This window comes from Bos taurus, chromosome 6, assembly GCF_002263795.3.
Source record: "Bos taurus isolate L1 Dominette 01449 registration number 42190680 breed Hereford chromosome 6, ARS-UCD2.0, whole genome shotgun sequence".
Lineage (NCBI taxonomy): Eukaryota > Metazoa > Chordata > Mammalia > Artiodactyla > Bovidae > Bos > Bos taurus.
In genome coordinates, this window is record NC_037333.1 from 68,757,745 (window position 1) to 68,782,238 (window position 24,494).

The 24,494-nt window shown below is 39.9% G+C and overlaps 1 protein-coding gene across 2 annotated transcripts in view; it reads right to left on the minus strand.

Annotated features, from left to right (window-relative positions):
- Nucleotides 1–24,494, minus strand: part of SCFD2 (sec1 family domain containing 2) — a 397,062-nt gene that overhangs the window by 218,785 nt on the left and 153,783 nt on the right. For both annotated transcript variants that reach the window (NM_001078005.1, XM_015471617.3), the window contains exon 5: nt 19,948–20,197. In NM_001078005.1, coding sequence (NP_001071473.1) covers nt 19,948–20,197 — 250 coding nt within the window. The remainder of the gene's footprint in view (nt 1–19,947; nt 20,198–24,494) is intronic.

Sequence of the window (24,494 nt, forward strand, 5' to 3'; positions counted from 1 at the left end):
CTGATGTCAGTAGAAGGTATGGGGAAGCATTTACAGAAGGATTTTGTATTGGCTGTGCTAGGTTTTCACTGTGGCGCACCAGATTTCTCTAGCTGTATCGCATGGGCTTAGTTGCTGTTCAGCATGTGGGATCTCACTTTCCTCTCCAGGGACTGAACTTGCGTCCCTTGCAGTGGAAGGTGAATTTTTAACTACAGCACCATTAGGGAAGTCCCTATGGAAGGACCTGGGAGTCTACATTATGAATCACTTTGTTATACTGCCCTGCAACAAAACATCACTCAAAAAATGACAAAAGTGATGTCCAAAGTGAATGGATGAAAGAAAAAGGGAACACAGAGAGGGAGGGAGAGGGGAAGAGAGGAATCAGGATGCATTAAAATCTCTAAGGTACCTTAACCAACCCTAAAACATCAAGCTTCATAAATTAATTTAAATGGAAGCATTTGCATATGATTTTCAACTTTGACTTTTACATCGCCTTGCTACAAGACCAACTGGAGGTGGAGTGCAGTGGTGAACAGCATCTACTTCAGAGATAAAAGGTGATTCTAAAAAGGTGAAGCATTCTATACAAGGCCAAGCACTAACAGGTCTTGGCCTGCTGCGTCCTTCCCACCCCCTTCACCTGCTCTCTTTCTTCTTGATTTGCAGGTGTACAAGGGGAGGCTGCTGGTGTGCAGGCAGACTGGGGGTTCTGTGTCCATTAAAGGAAGAGCTCTTGACAAACTTGCAAACTCTGGTCAGGTTCAAGAACAAGTATGCCAACCTTGGTTTGTATTTCTGCTAATTCTCCTTTTACACATTTCTTTACATATACAAGCAGCACACGTAAAGACCTATACGTATCACAGTGAAGAGTTTCTTCAAACAGCCAGACAGAAGATAGTAATCAGCAAGACCTATTTTTCCACCCAACCAGATGGATGAAGATTGTTAAACCGGATTTACATTTCAGTAAGTTGCACTCAATTCACCACCCACCCACTCCCTGCCACCAACATTTATTGAGTACTTCCTGTATGCCAGGTACTATGTAGAATGAATGTGGCATAAATACAAGTAATGTTACCACAACAATACAAGCTCTTTCAGGGCAGAAGCTTTCTCTTATATCCCCAGAACCCACTTCTACCTGGCACAGAGTAGGCACTCAGTAAACATGTGACTGATGGTCTACCAGGAGTTAAAAACATATAGTATCAGTCATGTTGATGACTGCGTTTCTCCACATGTAAGCAGATGGTGATTAGATCAAGAGGTTTGGTGATCAATAAACAAAGAGAGGGCTCATCCAAATATTTCTACCAGGGAAAAAAAAAAGTATTTACAAAATGTTTTGGTGACATGAGATCTCATAATTGAATAAGTGGAGTTCAGTCTAGAGCAAGGCATGGTAATAGTAATGGTAATCGTGGTAACATATTACTTACTGAGTGCTTAAAAAACTATGGGCAGGCCCAGCACTGGTCCTCCTGCACTGTGTGAGGGTGTACTTGTGATTCTCAGCTTCACAGAGGAAGACACCAACAGCTAAGAACGAGTCAAGGTCATGGACCTAATTGGCAGGGACACCTTCAATTCTGATTCTCAAAGACTTCCTTCCATACCTCCCTCCCATCTCTTTTATCCTCCACAGGACATTCCTCTTATAATCTGCAAGGCATCTACTGTTTTTTTTTTTTTTTTTTTTAATGGAAGTCTTTTGTTTCAGTAGGACACATATGACTTGGGGTTCAAAAGCCACTTTGGGAATCAAATATAACCGACAGAATTTGCTTTCTCTTGCAGACCTGAAAGGAATCTGTGAGGAATTGGAAAGAAAAGGCCCCAACACAAACATTTACTTTACAACTCTGTCCCTGAAATCGAGTTTCTGTCCAAAGTAAGTAAGGGGGTGGACTAGAGGGAGAGTTGGTCATAAAACCAGTTTAAAAATCCTGTGGCTTGATAGCTAAGGAAAAAAAAATCATTCCTTAAGGTCAACAGACACTGTTAGCCTTGTGAGAACTGCCAGTGTTTGGGACAGTCATGTCTTAGCCCTGAAGTGTGCTTTCATTTCAGAACTTTCCAAAGCCCTGAAAAGTGCTATGATCCCCTGTGGAACACAGATAAATTGAGGTATTCTAATAACACAAATGAAACCCAGACCTCCGGGCCAATCAGCAGTGACATCACAGCACATTCCAAAGCTAGCCTTTACCACAAGGAGCTTTACACAGAAACCAGTCTTGTTTTCCCTCAGTAAAAGGTGTGAGAGTGTGTTGAGCTTTATAGCATAGTAATTACTATGGGAAGATAATGACCTTCCCTCACATAGGCCTCGTCTGCCTTTTATAACCCAGGAAGTAATAGACCCCTTGTATGTTTATCTTGTTTTATCAAATCAAACTTGACCGCACATTAAGGGGGAAAAAAAAGCATACAAAACTCTTATAATCTGGTGACAAAAGCACTCCGCAATGCTCCAAGGAGTCAATGCGGGTAAGATGAAACTAAATCACAAAAAAGTTCTTAGTGGCTACGTTCTCAAAATTTCAGACAGACACGATTGCTGCTGTCACTGCCACCACCAAGACAGCAGCTGTCACTCACCGAGCACTCCCAATGTGCCCAGCACAGTTCTGACAATGCTACCATACCCCTTTTGCAGATGAGAAAATTAAGATAGAGAAATGATAGATAACTTGCAGGGCCACAGGATGAATCAGGATTTCAATCCAGGCAATTTGTGAAACCTTAGTCCCAAACCACTGTGATAGGACCATTGAGAACTTGTTTTGGGTCTGGTAGGGCAGAGCCCAGGTGCGAGGAACAAAATGAGGGTTCATGGTTGACATCAAAGGGCTCTGGGGCACAGAGGCAGCAGAGACATGGGAGGCAGTCCTGTTTCACAGCCCCACTGGGAGAAACAGACAGTGTCAGGTGAGAGAGACAGTCACACCCAACTAAACCCAAAAGGGCTTTTTGCTTAGTTGAGAAGAAAATTTACTGAAATTTTACAAAGTCACTAAAGTTTAATGTCTTCAAATAGGCTTCAGTATAAAGTGGTCAAAGTGTCCCAACACAAGATCAAGTCCTGTATTTCATGGAAAGTGAAAAATCGCTAGCTGGCTTCCCTGCTCTGCATATGTCTACAGAGTACCAGTAATATTCCCAAACTGCCCCTGATGTCTCTTTTTCCAGCCAAACACAGGACCCTGGGTCCCCAAACCCCTGGGCCTCTAGTCAAAGATTCAGTCAGTCAGCAGATGTTTGCCAAGTGGCCACTACATGCCATAGCTTGTGCTTGATACATTTCTCTAAAAACACTCAGGAATGCATGGATCTCAAGTTCCTGTTTACAAAATAGTGATGCAATGATAAGTGAACCCTTTCCAATTGGTCAGAATGGCCGCTTGTCCAGCTCGTCCATCTGCTAACAGGCAGGTGGAGGGATAACATGGTGGTGATAGGAAAGTACAGCCACACACTCCCTGCAGCAGGCGGGCCACAGATACTATAGGAGAAGGAGGTCAGGGACGGATGCCCCAGCCAGCTGGAGAACAGCTGCATGGGCGTGCGTGCTCATTCGTGTCTGACTCTGCAGCCCCATGGACTGCACAGCCCGCCAGGCATCTCTGCCCATGGTATTTTCCAGGCAAAAATACTGGAGTGGAGCCATTTCCTCTTCCAGAGGATCTTCCCGACACAGGGATGGAAACTGCATCTCTTGCATCTCCTACATTGACAGGTGGATTCTTTATCCACTGAGCCACCTGGGATGTCCAGAGAGAAGCCACGACTTAGCCTCAATCAATTCCTGCCGTTCTTTACATTTTTCAGAGAAACCAAATAACAACAGCTACAAAAACCCAGTTCTTTATTTAAAGCTGCTCTTTTCCAATCTGGCTTCCAAGTGAAGGTTTTCACAAACACTGCAGAGGCCAAACACAACAGGCCTACAGAACAGCTGAGGCTTGCTGGGTATGAGCCTGCAATCCGCTTTGCTTCTGAGGTGTGGAAGGAAAGAGGCAGCCTGGCTTCAGAGAAGGCTGTCATGGGCAGTTTCTTGGGGGCCCTTTCGAGTCCACAGCTGAATCGACTCTGAGTCGCCCGGAGAGCTGCCTCAGTGTGGGGCTGTGAGCTGCTCATGCTGGGAAGCGTGTTTTGCAGAGACCAGGCCTGGAGAAGCAGCGAGGCATGCAATCTTGACTCCCTCCATGGAAGAAAGTGACATTTCGGCCAGCCCTGCCCATGCACTCTTAAATATTACATAAACACAACTAATTGGTTATGATTGCTGCAGTGATCAGAGATGCATCAGCAATTTGATGTTTTAAAAAGCAGACATTAATCAAGAATACTAATATAAGCAGTTACCGGGAACGCTCTCATTTTTCTGGTCTTCTATCCCAAAATGTGTTGTTACTTTAAACGTTTCAGCTGTCATCATTGCCTCCTGTTATCCATTTAAACCAGGTTCTGGCCTAATGGGATCACCTGAGGAACAACTTCCCAAGACTCAATCACTTTGATAGCAAGTTATAAAAAATTCTAAAGGGAAATAACTCCTGGACCCTGATTTCTGAACACTGGCCGGCTAACAAACTCCAGCTCACTCACCATGAAAGGGAAGGAAGAGTCCCAGCATAAACACTGCCCTGGCAAGAGCTTCAGTCACCAAATGCAACAGCTGTGTCACAATAAACAAGGAGAAACCAACACAGTAAACAGGTGGGAAGGAGTGGCTGGAGGCGCTTAGTTGGGAATTAGCAGGCAACACAGTGCAGAGACAGAGACCTCCGACACTGGCCCCAGACAGGACTAGGTTTGACTTCTAGCGCCTTCACTTAAGAGCTGTGTGACAGGCACTTACAGACATGGCCAGCCAGTCGCCAGGTCAGTACCTGTAAGATGCCCGTTGATACCTCAGACTGCCTGCTGACCTACTCCGAGTAGACAACATCTACCCTGTTCAATAACCTGGCACCTTAAGTGCCCCAAAAGAGAGGGTGCAGTCCACATACCTCCAGCGGGGGTGTTTCTCAAGGGAAAGCCCTGTCTTGTGCCTGGTCCAGGAAGCTCCAGATAGAACACACTGCTCCTTTTCTACCCGGATCCCCAGACCTGACCCCTCAACTCTCTGATAGAGTAGGGCTCGGGTAGGGTCTATAACTCTGTTTGGTGAACAACTCTCTCTAGGGATTCTGACACAGCCGGTTTGTAGAACAGTGCTTGGGAACCACTCTGGGGAAGAATTCAAATGGATCTTCACAGGCACGTCTGTGGTAACAAGGGTCTAAGAATTCCCACCCGGCGCAGCCAGAGAACAAAGGCTCTGTGTGCTCTGGTGATAAGCCTATTGGAACAGAGTGCTGCTGGGGCGGGGCTTTGTCCTGCGAGAGCTCTGACATCTCACTGTATCATTCAGACGATGAGCTCAGTGAGCTAGATCATCCCACGAGACGGTTCTGGTGCCACGTCTGGACATTTTTGGTGTGCCATAAATATTAATTCTTATTAGTGCTGACAGACATGCTAGGAGCATGAAACCAATATTTGAGGAAGAGAAAGACCAGCTCTCTTACTGCCCTTCTTCTCATATAGGCAAATTCATTGGCGTCTGGTAACTCCACAGAGTTGGACCAGTGAAAGCTGAGGGTCAGGAGATTATACCCAACCTGCAAGATTTTCTTCAGAGAAAGGAAGTATAAGAAGAAAGTAAGTTCTTTCAACTACACATGGGTTAAATTTCCTTTTCTTATAAAGTTAAAAGAAATCTTATTGGTTCCAAATATGTATGTGTGAAAGAAAAATGTGAGAGTCAATGCCTAGATGAGTAAAGTAACTTTGGAGGAGAAGAATATCTAGATCTACTCTCAAGAAGATGATATACTGTTTACAGTGTTTGGCTTATCGGGAATAGGAGGAAAAGTTTTCTGTAATACAGCAGGTTTATAAAGCAATATTTTGCAAAAAACAATGTGTGTGTGCTTAGTCATGTCCAACTCTTTGTGACTCAATGGAGTGTAGCCCACCAGGCTCCCCTATACTCATTATCGAATATTTCTCTCACCATATAACATCTCAGAACCAGTTCTAGACCCCAAAGGCTGAGCTGTCAGTCTAGCCTCCATTCCATCTGAAACAAGTCTAGGAATAGAGAAAAGTGAAGGGCAGCATGAAAATACACACCCCAGTCTTTATCTCTTCCTTCACTCAGCACCACAATTTAAAAATGGGGACTGAGAATACAAGGGTGAATAATAAATGGCTGCTGCCCTCAAGGAACTTAAGGTAACAGAAACCAAACAACCACAGTAGCTGTATACTGTTAAGTGTATACAGTAGTCCAACAAGACATGTGGTATTATTTGTTGTTCAGTCGCTGAGTCGTGTCTGACTCTTTGCAACCCAATGGACTGCAGCACGCCAGGTTTCCCTGTCTTTCACCATCTCTCGGAGTTTGCTCAAACTCATGTACATTCATTTTAAAGATAGACTAGTGAAGAGAGAATAAGTAACTTGTCCAAGATCACCAGGTAGGAAGCACACACGTGTACAAGTATCAACCATGTGAGGTGACACAAATATAAATACTCTAGAGATGTCACAAGTCAATACTGAGGCGCAGGGTCACTTTGGGCTGGAATGATTAGAGAAGGAATAAGAAAGGCAATGCTATTGTAGTTGCATTTTGAATAAGTGGGAGTTTTACAGGTAAGAATGGAGAGGCAGGGGATGTATTTTAGGCATAAGAAATGTTATTGAAATATAGCACAATTGGAAAATACTTTATTGAAGAGTTGAAAATAAAACTGTTTAAATCCTAAGAAGAGAGCACTTGAGGTTCTTAAACACACTATTACATGTATCTGGATCTAAAGCTTTTCTCATTCTCATTCTCCTTCACTAGCATCTTGCAACTTTCCTATTTGCCACAGCAATAAGAAATGATCACAGATTCTTCTATACGTATGAAAAGCAAAAGGTGCTCAGGCTAGTCAGCTCCTGCCTTGAGAAGAAAAACTTCAGAGCCAGTATGCAGGCTCATGTTCCTATCAATGGGCACACATGCCTGATGATGGGACCTCAGGTTACACATGAGCAGACAAGAGATACATGGGACAGGGGGCAAACTCCCTCCTCCACTTTGTATGATATTATGAAAGCCAAGTCGTTTCCTTATCACTGAGTACCTAATAGAATACTGTAAGTTAGGAATGCTAGTTTCATGACTGAACTCCCATGGTTCAGGTCTGATAATTAGGTGTGGAGGTGCGGGGTGAAGAGGGTGGGAGCAGCAGATGTGGTGCAAAAAAAAAAAAAAAAGAAGAGTTATTTTAGAAAACATTTCTGGAGAAATGGTTCTGTTTAGGGTGGGAGGGGGAGAGTTTGGGAGAGCAGCCAGAAAGGGCTACAGAAGCTGGCTGAGGACAGATCAGCTCAGAGATGTTAGTCAGGAGGCTATAGCTGGATACTGCTGACAGGCATTCAGGAGGAAAGCTCTCCTGCCCCGGTGATTCTGTCCACGGATGTTCTGTTACATTGATACATTCAGGTGGGAGAAGAACTGTCAGTAGGCCTGAGGTTTAAAAGTTAAGTCAAAAAATGTTTTGCCTTCCAGGTGTGGCTGAATAGCAGCCTCACTACCTGGCCAGGAAACAAGATGAGGGGACAAAAGAGAAGACGGACAAAGAAATAAAGATGGAAAAAAAAAAAAAAAAGGAGTAATGGAAAAACAGTGAATTTAACCAAAAACCTCCAGAATTCAAAATCTGGCAGCACAAAGAGACTGCCAGATTTAGTATTTAGCACAAAATAACCGTTCCATCACTGGCTGATAGTCTTTGTTTTCACTGCATGAAACATTTTCTTCACTATATTGCAAACAATGGGATTTTAAACTCTCATTGGTGGAGCAATGGCTTCCTTTAATGTTCTATTCTCTTCTCTCCTCTGGTAAAGCTGTAACCTATTTGCAGCGCTGCAGTGTCAGATGAAACACTGGAGCTGAGCCAGGTCCGCTTTCTCATTCCCTCCTTCATTCAATAAATACTGTACTTACGAAAAGCCTTCCATGTTGCTCCTGAGTATAGCTGGTGTTTGAGATACAATGGTGAACCAAACTGATGGAGTTTATGGTCTGGGGCAGAGGGAAGGCAGACACTAATCAATTTACCACAAAAATATATAATAAACTGTTCACTAGACACATGGTGAGGGTGGAGGCTCTGAGCTAGCAGGCAGGGGCACAAGGCTGAGCCCAGGACATGTGGTCTTTCTGAGCCGTGCCCCAAAGAGGTTAACTGGATTGAGGTGGGGAGTTAGTGGAGGGTGTGTAGTGGATTTAAGGAACTGAAAAGCCTGTGGCTAGAACAAAGGGTATGAAAGAACACAAAACCTCCAGAGTGAGAAGGTGATTGTGGAAAAATGTCATTCTACTGCTCTCAAGAGTCCAGTGCAGAGGGTGTGTCCCTTTGGTCCAGACAGGGAGGACATCGTGGGTGGAGCACACTATTTAGTAACCATTTCTAGCTCCTCCCTACCCTGGAGAGTAATGACCCAGATTTTTTTTGAGCCTGATCATGTTCATTTTTGCTCTTCTATTATTTTAAGCAAAACACTGATATTTTTTTCACTGCCAAATTGCAAAACAAGAGCCATGTCCTTAAAAGGGCCAATCAAAAAGCCAACATATCTATGTTCCCAGAGCTTTTTCCTGGATTTTTCACATGTTGAATCTGCATTTTAAATAAATGATAAGGCATAACTTGGCTCAAGAGAGAACTGCAAAGATAAAACCAATAAGGATGTAATTAGAGATCTGATATTTTGATTGTTATTTGCACATACCCTACCAAGAAATTCCAACAAATAGACTCTGGTGGTTTTGCTCTATTTTAAACTCTGTGCATAGTGGCCCTGACACAGAATGGTGTCAGCACTTCCAGTCGAATATCTGGAAGGGATATTGCTCTGAAATGCTACAGTTGCTCTACATTCAAAAGCCATTAAATACCGATTTCTATAATAAAAGGCTGTACTCATCTCAGATGATGTCATGTTGTCTGGGCTTCTGCATTCTCCAGGAGAACAACTTGAAATAATCAAGAGTACAGTGTGCAAACTCCCCAGGTGACCAGTTTTCCGATTTCTCTGGTAGAAGTGTGAGATTAGGTGAGATTAGGAGGGAGACAGGGAGAAGAGGGATGGTAAGCAAGAGGTTCAAGTTTAAAAAAATAACAAAGGAAAAGTCATAGAAAAATCCGGGAACAAAATTTAAAGCATTCTGCTTTTTTTTTAAACAGATGAAGACATGTGCTTCACTTCTTGTACATCAAAGAGACGCTCTGAATACTGGAAACTGTAACTCAAAAGTGCTTGTTTACACAGTGAATTGTTTCTACACTTTGACAGAAAGGGTGTGCATTTCCAGTGAGGAAGTATCCAACCACATTTTAACTATGAAGGAAACTTTTTTGGCCAAAGATTGAATTCTTTGCAAGGTGGTGATTTGTACACAAAAGAAACTCAATTCTATATCACTGTATGCAAAAAAAAAAAAAAAAAATCAGATTTAACTGTTTTTCTTAACCACAACAACAAAAATAGCAAACAAAGAATACAATTATTTCAGAGTATAGTTTGGACAAAACCACAGCATTTAAAATTAAAACCCTAATGCATTTTACACGTTGGAAAATGTTAATTGTTAATGAACACTGCACCCTATCAGTTTCCTGTTCCAGATGGCCCTCTGTCAGGCTGGCAACAACTCAAGAGCCTGCCGAAGAGGTGCAGGCATATGTCTTGTGTTTAAAATGAAAGGAAAAAAAGCAGAAGGGAGCTTCATTTTATAAACACTTCAGTGAAAATTACCATTCCATTTGGGACCAATTCACTCCAGGTGCTAAGAACAGAATAAACAGGCAACATATGAAGGCAGAAAAAGTCAGGTTTCCATGGGAATTACATTCTTGGTTACATTTACAACTAAATTTCAAAATACAAATGAATATCACCATGGTCGTACACATATGTTCTCCTTCTGTTTTTTAAAATATTAATCTTTTCTCCTCACATAATAAAATAATATCAGTGTCTAGAGCCTGTTGTGTCTCTTTTTAATTTTCTTTTGCTGAAATTCTAGGCTGAACTATTTGTACCTAAGTGTTTTCTCTCCTACCCAAGGTCATAATGGTCCTCCTTTTTGGCTGAGAGAATTCTCCTTTGTATGCATTTCCTGGTGGCTCAGATGGTAAAGAATCCACCTACAATGCAGGAGACCTGGGTTCAGTCCCTGGGTTGGGATGATCCCTGCAGAAGGAAATGGCAACCCACAGCAGTTTGCTTGCCTGGGAAATCCTGTGGACAGAGAAGCCCCTATTCTTCTTTATGTTCTGATTAAGGGTAATTTGACTTTAGAGGGATAATGTCTCCTAGAACTCGGGACATTAATTCAGTACCAACATTCTCAACAATTACCTTGCCAATGTTAGTTTCAAAAGCCATATATGACATTATTCCTGATCCCCTTTATTTTAGGCACTCTGACCTTGACAGATAAACTACAAAACAAATTTAAAACAAAAATCTCACCTGCCACTTTTACTTGGGAAGCTTATATGGGATCTGAATTTCTACTTACCAATAGGTCACCAAGTACATATCAAAATACTAACAGTAGTTTTCTCTCAGTAGTGGGTTCATAGGTAACTTTAAATTTTATTCTGTGTTTATTAAAGAGTAAAAGATAGTCCAAATACTCTACAATGAACAAGTATATTTCTGTAATCAGGGAAAAAATCCAATTATAAATATTTTAAGAAATGTATAAACATGAATGGAGTTTTAAAATTCATCCAAATGATAATCACTGCCCTGCTAATACTTATATTCAAAGAATCACATTTAATTACACAGCCATACATGACAGGCACAATTATGGCTACTTGAGTGTTGACAGCAATTATATGGTGAAAGCAGTTTGAGGTCTAAGAATTTCCCCAGTTGTTCTGATGCTGTTTTCTAAAACATTAGTGAAAATTCCAGACAATGATTTTTAGGCATATAAACACCTACTCCGAAGCAATTATTCTGGTGCCAGTGACATCTTCATCCATTTACAGGCAAAGTACCAAACTCAAGAGGGAGAAGATAAGATACGTTTTTTAGATATAAAGAAAGAAAACTGGTTTATTTGTGAATGTTTTCACAATGGCCATGCCTAGCATTTGTACATCAGTGTCCCCTCCTTTGCGGAACCACTCCAGTCCCTCTTCTATCAGTAAGTGGTCATGCTGGGCTGTTGATCACAGACCACTGCCAGTTCTCCAAATCCTGCCCCCGTCTCTCCTGCCTACTCCCCAACGCAGTGATGAACTCAAGACTCAGCCTGGCCACAGACAACCCTATTCCCCTGGCAATGGAGACTGGAAGTCAGTCAGTTTCATGTCTTAGGGTTGAAAACAAAAACTCTTTTTCCTGAGTTGCTGTTCTGAAATGACAGAGGCCAGGAATGCCTTAGAGGGATGAGGGGGTCACATGGAGGCAGGTGTGACAGGAAAGAATGAGGCCAATACTCAGGAGGAAGAGAAGTTTGGAAGATGCAGAGCGTCCCGATCATGCCTCTAGAGTCCCTGCACCCTCATTCCTAAATACAGCTCCATCCCCAGACCTGCCGTTTGAGCAAACATGAAAGGCAAATACCAACCAGGAAGACATGTTAACAAAACATATGACTGAGCACTAATAACCTTAATACTACAGGTGCTCTGATTTAAAATCATCAAGAATAGAATTAATAACTCAGTCCGAAAAAAAGGAGAAGACCATGAGCAGACAATTCACAGAAGATGAAATACAAATGGCAAATACCTGTTTTTCATCAATATTCAATGAAATGAAATTTACATGTGCCTTCTACATTGTTCTTTACATTTCCAAGTTTTCTACAAAGAGAAAGTATGACTACTTTCTAGTGGTGACTACTTTCTTCTAGTGGAGGGAAAACCTTAAAGATATTAAAATATAAAATTAAACTTAAGAATGTTAACCTGGTTATCAGCAAGCTGAATGAGTGGGTGGGCAGGGGTGGAGTGGCCTTGGGCCACTGTGTGCCTGGAGCGCAGTGAGCATTGCTGGAGAACTGTGAACAGAGAAGGCCATCTCAAAGGAAGCAGACACGGCCGCAGGGAGAGCCCACAGCTCTCGGAGCGGAGGTTGAGTCAATGACTCCACTGCTTCCCTCCTGAGATGACAGTGATAGCCTGACAAAGACAACGGTACTGAGGAGGAGTTGGTTTAGAGTACACTGACTCTGATAAAAATAAAAAACAAATGAAGCTAGATCCCCAGAGTGGCAGCGAAAGAAGAGACCTAAGACGCACCTAATAAGACTCTCACTTTACAACGAGGAAGCTAAGTGACTTATTTTCAGGTTACACACCTATGACAATTTTGAGGAATGACCATTAGTCCCCTTCTCCTCTGTGCTCTTTTCGACCACAACACTCAAATCACTCCCATCTGATCCACAGCTATGTGTTTAAGAAAACTACACTGTATTCCATGCATTCCCTTTGTTCTCTTTCATGACTAAGAAATTTATAATCTAATGTGCAATTAATAAGAATCAGCAATTATTAACCTCTCTGTCACACACACAATTACTACTATTGGCATCATGAGCAGACATAAAAATGAATGATTTAGACAGTCTGTCTCATGCCTTTGTGCATATATAAATACCACTGCAAGAAGATCTGTTCCATTGTCTTAATTAAGAATGATCATTTTTTATGATCTGGCATGAAAAAATTAAGTACTTGAGAAAGTAATTTGTAGTGATCCCTTAATATCTTTGCAAAATTACTTAACTAGTTAGCTACCTTAATAGGCAGCTCTAAATATTTTTCTACACAGCTTGTGATGTATTTTAAATATGAACTAAACATTGTAAACTTCAGTTGATATAGCCATTTTGTAATACGTGCTGCAGTTAACTATTTTAATATGTTGGACAGTAAAACTAAATGTAACAGTTCCAACCTTTCTCATGGGAGTGATTTAGGGCAGACATATGTTCTTCATCAGAGTTTCCAGCAGAAATCTTAGAAATCAAGAGGAAAAATAGACCCTATTATACCAAACAGTGTTACAAATCATAATGGAAAACAACAGTCTTAAAAAGCTGTTTTGTTTTGTTTTGGTGCCCTGAAACAAGAAATCTGAAACACTAGAAATGAAGGTACATGCCTTGATGAAAAGTCTAATGCCGGAATGCCACAATAACTGAGACTCCATAAAATAGAAGGAAGAGATGAAGCAGAATCTTTTCTGAAATGAATTTTCCCCTGTATCCTGAAGTCTTTCAGCCGAGTGAGTAGTGGATTCTGCAGTCATGGTTTTGTAAACCGTCACCTACTGTAATGAGCTCAAGTTTTCATTCAACTGTGGGTAACATTTAAGCTGGCAATGAACTTTCAGGATCACTCTGCTAGTTACCACGGCAACATCCTTATCATTGCAATGCTCAAGGTCCAAGGAACAACTTTTCAAGGGAAAGATATCTGAAATCTTGAAAACTGTTTTTCAATTGAAATAGTGCCCTTAAGAGTAGAAATCTGCAGAAACGTATATTTTGAAATTTGATGAATTACTGAGGGGAAGCTGTGAAACGAGGAAAGAATGCAGACGTGATAGGGAAAGGAAGCACAAAAGCGGAGAAATTCTCATTACCTCGTCTTTTACAGTCCTCTGTTGGGAAGTACTTCGTATTTTACAAAGACTGACTTTCTACAAGGCTGGGAAAAGTACTTGACCAATGATGAAAAATGCCTTGTTTGAAAGATATACCTCTATTAACATAATAAAATGTCTATGTCTTATGCTGATGGAGATGAAAGTTTTCATAATAAAGTATCAGCCATGAATGGCAATAATAATTTTATATGGTCTATGTTTACCTGAACTTTTTCAAAAGAGAAAAGCTGTCATATACAAATCATTGCAAATAGATTTTCACTTTTGGTTGTAGAATGCGGCTTTGTTTTGCTAAGGACAGGAGCATATATACGCTTTCCATTGGCAAGCAGACCTGAAAGTATCATAAACTGCCTTCTACAACCCACTGAAAACAAATCCTCAGCTCCTTCCTCATTCGAAGTCCTCTCTTAGATTCCCATTAGAGAACACAAGTGGATGCTGGATGAGAGCTCTCTAGACTGTTCTTACCTTCAGCCTTTCCTCATCTGTCATCCATGGTTAATCTTAAATGGGACAATAGGCAAGTGAGGACGAACAGAGAAGAAAAAAACTCAGGAAACAAGATCTCTTAAAAAAGTTGAAGATGATTTAAAAAATCATGGTCCATCACGAAGGTAATTTATACATTTTATTCCAGTCAGTGTGAAGTTCTGATTATTCCAGTGAGAGTAACAGGAATCCTGCCATTATTTTATATCGAGGTTTGGGGAACTACATAGGAAAGGGAGCATGACTAAAGACCTTGCTAGGAAAAGTATCATCTTCCCAGAAATTGAGGACAACTTAGGCACCATCCCTTCCACAAAACTGACTTTTCGTAACATTTTCAAGTCCTAAAATGTCTTGGTAAAATTCCTACTGATGCTCAAGTTCTGGTGTCAGCCTTTTGTGCTGGGAAGCTCTTCTCATGGGAGTGAGTCAGACTTTCTGGCTGGCTTTATTTTCTTGATATGTCTTCCTAATATTAAGCCCCAAATTGCTTCCTTGCATTTTCCATCCAATAGTCAGAGTTCTGTGGGAGGTCGACTTCCACTTAGATGGTATCTTTACAGTATGGATTTGGAAGGAAAACCTATGCTACTTCACTGGTGAACTCACGGCAGATTAAAATGTAAACGAATGTGATTTTTCTTTTAGTTAAAAAAAAAAGTCAAAAAAGGAGTTCATGAGATCTGTAGTGTATAATTTCACTGCCTAGAGATCTTTCAGATTTCTAGTATTAGAGATTCAAAAGCTTTTCTCTATAATAGTCAATACCTTAAGTAGTACTTAGTCTAAAGATCGCAACCTGCATACTGGATACTAAAATCCAAAAATATATATATATATATATAAAGACTGCAACCTGTAAGCCTACAGGCTGAATCCTGCCTCTCAGTAAGATCCCTTGACTCATGCAGCGTTTTAGAAAATGAGCCAACTTCATAGGCAAATGATTACAAGTCTTCTGGTAGGACTTCCAGAAAGTTGTGGTTTTCCTGTACGAAGAAAAAAGGGCAGATTTCACTAGCATATTCCTTTTCCTTTCATCCTTCCTCCCTCCTTGCCCGAAGCATGGATATAACATATGGAAGAGGAGTATCCACCTCATGACCATGATGACAGAAAAAAAGGAGAAGGAAGCCAAAAAGAGTGTGAGTTCTGCTGCCTGTTTCTGACTTCCTGCTGTGGAAAAAAAAAAAAAACCTGTTTATTTTTATTTACTATTTAAGCTAATCTGGTAAATTTTCCATCACATATAACCAGGTACAATCCTAATACAAGAATACAGAAATTGATAATCCCAAATTATCAACAGGAACTAAAATAAGAATCTAAGAAATAAATGTAAGTCACAGTTTCCATGGTATTATCATGCTTCTCTCTGGAAGCACAGTTTTTAGATATTTTGAATCTTTCATTCCCTAGCATTACACTGAACCTTAATAAATAGATCTAGCCCCTTTAACGACATGGAAAAATTAAAGACAGGAAATAAAAAAATTCAGGAAAATAAATTGATTAATATAAAAATTGCTTACCAAAAAAATTTTTTTTCCAAGAGTTCTGGTGTCAAAAACTATATATGCAAGTTTTGTTTTTCTTTGTTTCCTGACTCCAGAGCCTTCTGACCAACACACCTTAGTGCATTGATTTGCCCTTAATAGTTTACAGGTGTGACAAGCTGCTCCTTCACTTCAGGTCACAGGTCAATAGGGTAGGGCCGGAAGTGATCAGAGCCCCTGCTGCTGGTTTCCTCCCACCACAATAGCCTGTCCACTCACCATGGGAGGCTACGCAAGTATTCTCATTGTTTGAATACATCTCAATGTGAAAAGGCTGAGAAGCACTGTCCTATATGATAGCTAGATGCTCGCAAAATAATAACAGCAATGGGAAAAAATTACCTATTACAATAGTAAATGGATCAAAAATTAGCTCATACACATAACATCGTTTTATTCTCAGCAAAACCATGAGTGGTCAATAGAGTGCTTGTATTTATTATCAAAGTTCAGAGACATTGATTTGCCCACTAACACACACTGAGAGGAAATGACACAGCCAGGACTTCTGAGTCAAGGATTTCTGTTCTAAGTCTATACTTTTCTGATATACCTCCCTGTATGAGGATAGTCCAAGTTTGCACAGATCTTTAAAATCAGTCTTTTGATTTCATACTCTGAAGAAAGTTCAAATGGTTTTCCCTTGTTTTCTCTTGTGACTGCCATGCAAACACTAACATATATAGAAACTGATATTTTCTTTGAACTTAGCAAGACTGAGAAAGCACAACACTAAATGACACATTTAGGCCATATCAATTTTCTTTTTACAGCTCCCATCCCTGACACCCAAGAGTCAACCCTTGTTATTTTGTGTGAATAGAAAAGAGTTTTTGCCCACCATTTTCCCCAAGAGTACCTATTAAAAAGAAAATAATAGCTGCCGTTGACCATCTTAAATTTTGTTTTGTTTTTCCAATCACAATTTCTCATTGCCCTTTCCATAAAAGGGAAGAATAGAGATAAAAGACACTGTCAAAAGTAAATTACATTTTTAACATATAAAAGGAAATATGCATTTTAAACACAGCACAATTATTGTCAAGAGATACTACTGAAACAAAAAGAATTTAACTTTGCTACTCCTGTTTTAGAAAGCTAGACAACCAACAGATTTCAATGACTAGAAAAAATATTTTAATTTCTTTATAGCAATGCAGAAACAAAGAGGATACATGCACCAAAACAGGACAGTACAAGGAAACATCTGTAAGTTGCTATTGGGCTTCCCTGATAGCTCAGTTGGTAAAGAAACCGCCTGCAATGCAGGAGGCCCTGGTTTGATTCCTGGGTCGGGAAGATAAGCTGGAGGAGGGATAGGCTACCCACTACAGTATTCGTGCGCTTCCCTTGTGGCTCAGCTGGTAAAGACTCCACCTATAATGCGGGAGACCTGGGTTTGATCCCTGGGTTGGGAAGATCCCCTGGAGAAAGGATCTTTACAGATAGATTCAAAAACACAAGTAATATCTATAATATCAACCAAATATTATTCACTGTTCAGAAAATGAGCATGCATGGCATAAAACAATAAATGTAAGCAAGCATAAGTTATAGAATACAATATTCAACGGTTATGGAAATGAATTTGTGTCAGCTTTAGGTCTCATGTTTAAAGACATGGGCTCCAGACTCAGAACACCTGGGCTCAAGTCCTGGTTCTATCACTTAGCAGTTGTGTGATGATAACACGCTTCATCTTTAGTCCAGTATTGAACTTTACTTTAGAAAGTATTGCTTTCTTGATTCTATCAATAGTTAAGATTAGTAAAATTACAACATTATATGAAAAGCACATTCTTATATTGATTACATGCTTATTTTCAATAATACTTCTAAATCTCATCAACCACAAACGTGCAGAAGACATAAAATAATTTCTGCCACCCAGTAACAAGTAAGTCAAGACTAAAAGTTGGAATAATGTTAAGTGCAACACTGTGGGCCAGACTAACCTAGTTCCATGATAGGCTAAGCACATTTGGAAGACAATTCAGTTCTTCCGGTACATACTGGGCATGCCTTGTACTGATTCAAGACTGAGTCACCCCTGCCTCAACACCATCCCATTACTCCTTATCTTGAGATGTAGGTTAAACATTCTCTTCAGCAGCTAAGTGTAAACATAAACCCGACTCCTCAGGCCACGTGCCATTTCAACATACTTAATAAGAGGCATATCTATACTGGCCAAGTAAAAGTCTGTCTTCAGAAAGCAAGTCCTTTTTGTGTCCACAGAAGTTGACCAAGGCACGCATGTTCCACTGGCAAGTTAACTTACATCAAGTTTAAACAGCACATCTTATTCATCTATTTAAATTGCACATCCAAAGTTAATCTGGGTAGGAATGTATACTTTGTATTATAAAACAAGATGTCACATGTACACCCATGGCTGATTCATGTCAATGTATAGCAAGAACCACCACAATATTGTAAAGTAATTAGCCTCCAATTAAAATAAATCAATTAAAAAAAAAAGATGTCTCAAAAGTTTAAAACTGCACTAAAACTTTCACAGATTCTTTTTTTCACCTTCAACTGCTAAGCTTACAAATTTTCCTGATATATAAATACAAATGTACAGAAGTGTTTTTAATCGTGAAATCACATTTATAAGCAAGAAAATGCAATATCCTGAGCAATCAAAAACAGAGAAACTAATAAAGAATGAAATTCTGGGTCAATAAACACCTTGAGCAAATATCAAATGAACACTCTGACTGCTTGACCTTAATTCCCAAAATAATACAGTAACTCACTAGTGCTGCAGAAAAGCTAGCCAAACACCCTCACTAAAACATACCATGCTTGTTGTCTGTTTCTGGAACTGTGTGTGTTAAGAATAACATCAAATTACACTCTCCTAGCATTCAAATCGACTTTGAATCAAATCACTGTTCTAAGCTTTATACAAACCGTATGAAGCCTTTCTAAGTCAATATTCATTTATAACCACACACACACATGGAATCACACACAGCGCTGTACCTTAATGAAATGGGAACAGCTCCCACACATTTTCCTTATGTAGATTTTATGTTGGCAAGCAGGTTCTGTACTGAGCAAGGAAATGCTTCACTTCTATGGGAACCTCATTCAGTTTCCATCTCATCAGGGTTTCATTTTCCAGGACCAGACATAGGAAAGGCCAGCAGTGGGGCACAAAGGAAAGCACATATGCACAGGACACCCAGGTGGACAGCAACACAGCTTACTTCTGAGCAAGCTCCCCAGCCAGGGAGGCAAGACAGGGGACAGGGGCAAGGTCGGGAGATACCTTAGTGACCTACCTAGTTGAGCCTTCCCCAGTGGAAAGGTCTAAACACACCCCCACGCACATACACTCAAGAATGAATGGCAACTTGGTCTGTTTTTATAAAGTATTTAAGTTTCACATGTAAGTTTTAATAACTTCTCACTCTCAAACAGACTTAGGCTCAATCCATACTACTGGCAATAAGTTTTACACAAAATATAAATAACATTGAATTTGATATGAAACAATACAACTGATTATCTCCTTAAGTTGGGCTTTCATAAGTTATATCACAGTTCTTATTAGAAATGAAAATGGTTAGATTTTATGACTTTTAATTAAATATTTTCCCCAAATCAGCACAGCCTACTTCACTGGGATATTTGGGTATTATTTTGGATACTATCAATTAACTCAGATTTAAAATGAAAAATGGAAGTCAAAATATAAAACTATTCTTGAAAATGTCAATTTTCATCCTATAACATTGTATAGTATCTTAGGGAAACGGGTTTGCTTTTTCTAAAGTTTGCAAAGACAATCTCAAAGAGAATACGTCATCAGAAACCTTTTGAATAGGATGTACCATATTTTATTTTTTCTTAAAGATATTACATCTTGTGAGAATTTTGCTGTTTTAACAAGACTTAGGTTCTAAGACTATGAATTCTAAAAAAGCAACTAGAAGGCCATTTTACTACCACAGTTGGAAAAAAATTTTACTGCAATAAAAACTTCTAATCCTAAAAGCCGACTAGAATTCATCAGGCCTCATTAAATCCTAACCAACTCCAATGAAGATAGTTCACCCTCTTTCCAAAATGCCTTTATTTTAAAACCTGCTTTCTGTATCAGTGATGCATACGTCCTCTATTTTTGTTAAACACTTACCTGTGATTTTCCGCAGCAAAGGTGACAATTCAGACTCCTCACAAAAGACCTGAGCCAATGCTTTCTTCACTTTTTCTTCACCTTCACCCAGGTCCTTGTCCACTGAGAACTCTCCACCGACAGAATAAATATATAGCAGGAGGACCAGCAGCTCTTCAGGGCTGTAGTCATCACTGGTCCTCTGGTTCAAAGGCTTAATCATGGGCAGCAGCTGATTTAACACAACAGACATTGTCGATTCCCCAATGTTCTGAAATAAAAGGGGGGAATAGGACATACGTCAATCTGTACAAAGGTGTAATTTATGCACTACATGAGTCCGAGGATAGCATGCAAACAAGTCTGTGATGGTCACTGACTAGATGGGTTTTTTATTTGTTTCTTGTCCTGGAGAGAATACTGCAGGAAATTTGGCGTTAGAGCTATGTTTTTGAAAGATCTAGTTCATCAAAAGGCTGGTCAAGTTGCATACCCTTTTGTATTATCTTACATATTTCTTAAACAAATAAGAGCCCGTGTATTCTAAAAATAAAAGTGTAAGTACTTCAGACACTAGAAAATGTAAATATCTGTAAAGTAATATGATTAAAAATAAAAACATGCCAGCACCTATGTATACAAATGAATGCTGACACTCCTTCAGAGGAATTACTTTGGATTTTATAGCATATTCTTTTTAATATTCTTTAAGTTGGCAAATATGAGTCAGAATAGATTTTTTTTTAATAACAATGAAAAGTCATTTTCTGCTAAATCTGATCAAAGTGGGTAATGACACCTCAAGATATTTTGGGGTTAGTCTGAAGGTATGGTGATGGACAGGGAGGCCTGGCATGCTGCAGTCCATGGGGTCACAAAGAATTGGACATGACTGAATGACTGAACTGAATTGATTCACCTTTAAACTTAAAAAAAAAAAAAAAAAGTGTGCTTTTAGATATTTCAAGTTCCTGAGTGACATTTAGCAGAGAATTTCAAAATTCCTTTCAAGTGATGATAGCATCGTAGTACTGAGCAAGTTGCATAATTTCCAAGGCACTATGCACACTGCTTGTACAAATTCTGAAGTTTTTGGTGAACAGACAAATCCCCAACTTACATGGTGATTTAATTTTACTTACAATGTAAAATAACCCTATAAAATAAAGTTCAACTCTTTGCATTTATATTAAAATCAGGAGCTAAATAATCAGAACTTGCAACTTTCACATGATTCATTTTGAAGCATTCCCTGAGCATCTACTATGTTCCAAGTACTACTCTGGGTCTGGGGAATATAGCAGCGAACAAAACAAATCCTCTGTTCTCATAGAGTTTACATTTTAGTGGGAGAAAACAGACAAAAAGCTAAAGAAGTAAAATATATAGCATATTGAATGTTGGTAAGAGCTATGGAGAAAAATAAAGCCGGAATGAAAGATGGGACTTCAGGGTGTGTTTGTTTATGTAGGTAAATATGCACTATTTTAAAGAGGAAAAGCCATGTTAAGAAGGGAGTATTGAAATAAAGAAAGACCTATAGAAACTCTCTATCTCTTAATGAAGTTGACAGTAAGCAGCTGAATTTGGTTGTTATTGGAATGACTACCCAAAACGAGCTTTTCTAGTCAAGTCATTCCTACACCTGGGAAAATTTGGATATATTATCTCAAGGTTAAAGTTCACAATTAAATTCTTTGGTACATGAGAAACAGCTGTTTTTATTTCCACTAAAAATCTTGGATGTTCACAATGTACCAAAACCAAAATGAAATGGATAAAAGTACAACTGGAAAAGAACAGAATGGAGCTTTTACTGTTACATGGTAACAAGATGTGGTTTACCAAGTATAAATATAGCCACGTCTCAAAGGACATGGCTGAAAGGTTTGAAGGCATCCTAGGGCTGTCCTATAGCCTTGGGAATCTCTTGAGAGGAACTTTCAAGGGTTTGTCCTTTGCTTTACATGCTGTCAAAAGCAATTTAAAAGAAAGGAGCTGTGTGTTAAAGGAGGGGCTGTGGGGGCTACAGTTTTCGCTTCTTACTTTTTACCCTATCACCAACTCCTGGATGTCATTAAGCAGATTCCTTTATCGCTTTATGACCCACTTCTAAAAAGCAGGTGTACACATCAAGTATCTGTCCTGTAGGAGCCCTGTGATTCTCTTCCCAGAGCAAAAGAAGACTTTTTTGGAGATAGTTATAAAAAGTAAAATGGGGCAGGGTAATCATCATAATGATTTGAAAAGATTCACTCACTAACATCCAGCCATCATAGAATCATTTTCGAGTCGTTGATCTAAGATATGCCCCTGTGGCTCAGTGGTAAAGAATCCGCCTGCAATGCAGGAGACACAGCAAAGGTGGGTCTGATCCCTGGGTTGGGAAGACACCCTGCAGGAGGAAATGGCAACCCACTCCAGTATTCTTGCCTGGGAAATCCCATGGACAGAGGAGCCTGGTGGGCTACAGTCCACGGGGTCACAAAGAGTTGGACATGACTAAGCAACTGAATACACACACACACACACACACACACACACACACACACACCTGCCACTGGAGAGCAAAATCCCTCCTCAGTGATACTGTGGTGGACTTCGGATTGCCTGGTCATGCTTGTGCACACCAACTCTAAAATGTTTATTAATGCATTCCAAGTAGTTAATAACTGAGTTGAAAACAAAGCTAAGAATACTAATCAGTCTTACAGAGGCATTAGATATGGTGGAAATAAAGAGATTTCATTTCAAATATCCAGAATCTACTTCTGACTATTCCACTAACTAGTCTCTTAACTTTTTTGGACCTAAAGGAGATCCAACCAGTCCATTCTGAAGGAGATCAGCCCTGGGATTTCTTTGGAGGGAATGATGCTAAAGCTGAAACTCCAGTACTTTGGCCACCTCATGCAAAGAGTTGACTCATTGGAAAAGACTCTGATGCTGGGAGGGATTGGGGGAAGGAGGAGAAGGGGACGACAGAGGATGAGATGGCTGGATGGCATCACTGACTCAATGGACATGAGTCTCAGTGAACTCCGGGAGTTGGTGATGGACTGGGAGGCCTGGCGTGCTGCGATTCATGGGTCGCAAAGAGTCGGACATGACTGAGCGACTGATCTGATCTGATCTGATCTGAAACTTCTTAGGAAGTCTTTATCTCTGAAATGATAAAGGAGGATGACTGAGTTCTTAAGTCATAGTTATGCTAAGATCTACATTTCTACTTTCTTCTTACTCCTTTAAAAAAATTACCAGTGATGGTAGAATAGAGTGAATCATATTCTCATTGTTTGCTACACAACAAAATATAAATACTCAAAATAGAAAATCTTTACTATAGGAAGAAATGTAGATGCAGAAATAGTGCACATACATGTGTAACATGGGCCGATATACACGCATGTATTTAACTTTGTCTACTGAGAAGATCTGGAAGTAGTGACACCCCAGCAGCAATGGGCACCCCAGTGGTCAGATCTTAGTTTCTAATTTCACTCTCCAATACTAGGAACCAGAGATCCTTGGAATGGCTGGGGCTGGGAGAACCTGGAATATCTTATAGTGCCACAAAGTAAGGAAATCCTCAGAAAACACACAAATGGGGACACATGAAGAGAACACAAGAGAAAACTGGAAGCCCTCCCAGTGGCCAAAGCTGGAACAAGTTGAGCAAGAGAATAATTAAAGTAGCAATGGATTATAACCCAAAGTATAAAGTAAATATGCATCACTCCAAACTGATATGAATAAATGACTGCATTAATAAATGCAGGACAAGACACAAACCTTCCTTAACAAAATAATTCCAGATTACTTACCTATATAGGATACTTCCCCTCCAAGAGGTAGAACTTAATTGCCCTACCTCTTAAGTCACTATGTTTAGTGACTTGCTTCTAAAAAATTATGTATGGAAAAGGGAGGGAAGAGCGACTTTATCTTAGAGGATCAAGGTTAATGTCACCAGTGATGTCATAGTGATATCATGTGTCCCTAACATGATGTGATAAGAACAGCACTTCATTTTTTGCAGTATTCTTCTCCCAAACCCATAAACCCATGAAAAAAAACATCAGATAGATGCTGAGGGACATTCTACAAAATGCCTGACCAGTACTCCCTCAAAACTGTCAAGGCATGAAAAATTAGAACAAAAAAAAAAAACTATCACACACTACATGAAACAAAGGAAACATAATGACTAAATGTAATGTGATGTCCTGGATAGGATGCTGGAACAGAAAAGGGACATTAGAGAAAAACTAGTGAAATCAGACCAAGTCTGGAATTTATAATTAAGAGTAATGTACCAATGTTGGTTTCTGAATTTTGATGAATGGTTGTGGATACACAATACTGTAAAGTGAGGGGTATACAGAAATTCTCTATATTATCTTGGCAATTTTTCTATAAATCTAAAACCATTCTGAAAACATTTATTGGAAAGGGAAGAGGAAGGGGAGAGGGAGGAGACAGGGGAAGGGAAGGACAGTAAGAGACAAAGACAGGTACATTCTGATCTTCTTTCTATCAGACTGAAAATTCCAGGAAGACTGATTTCA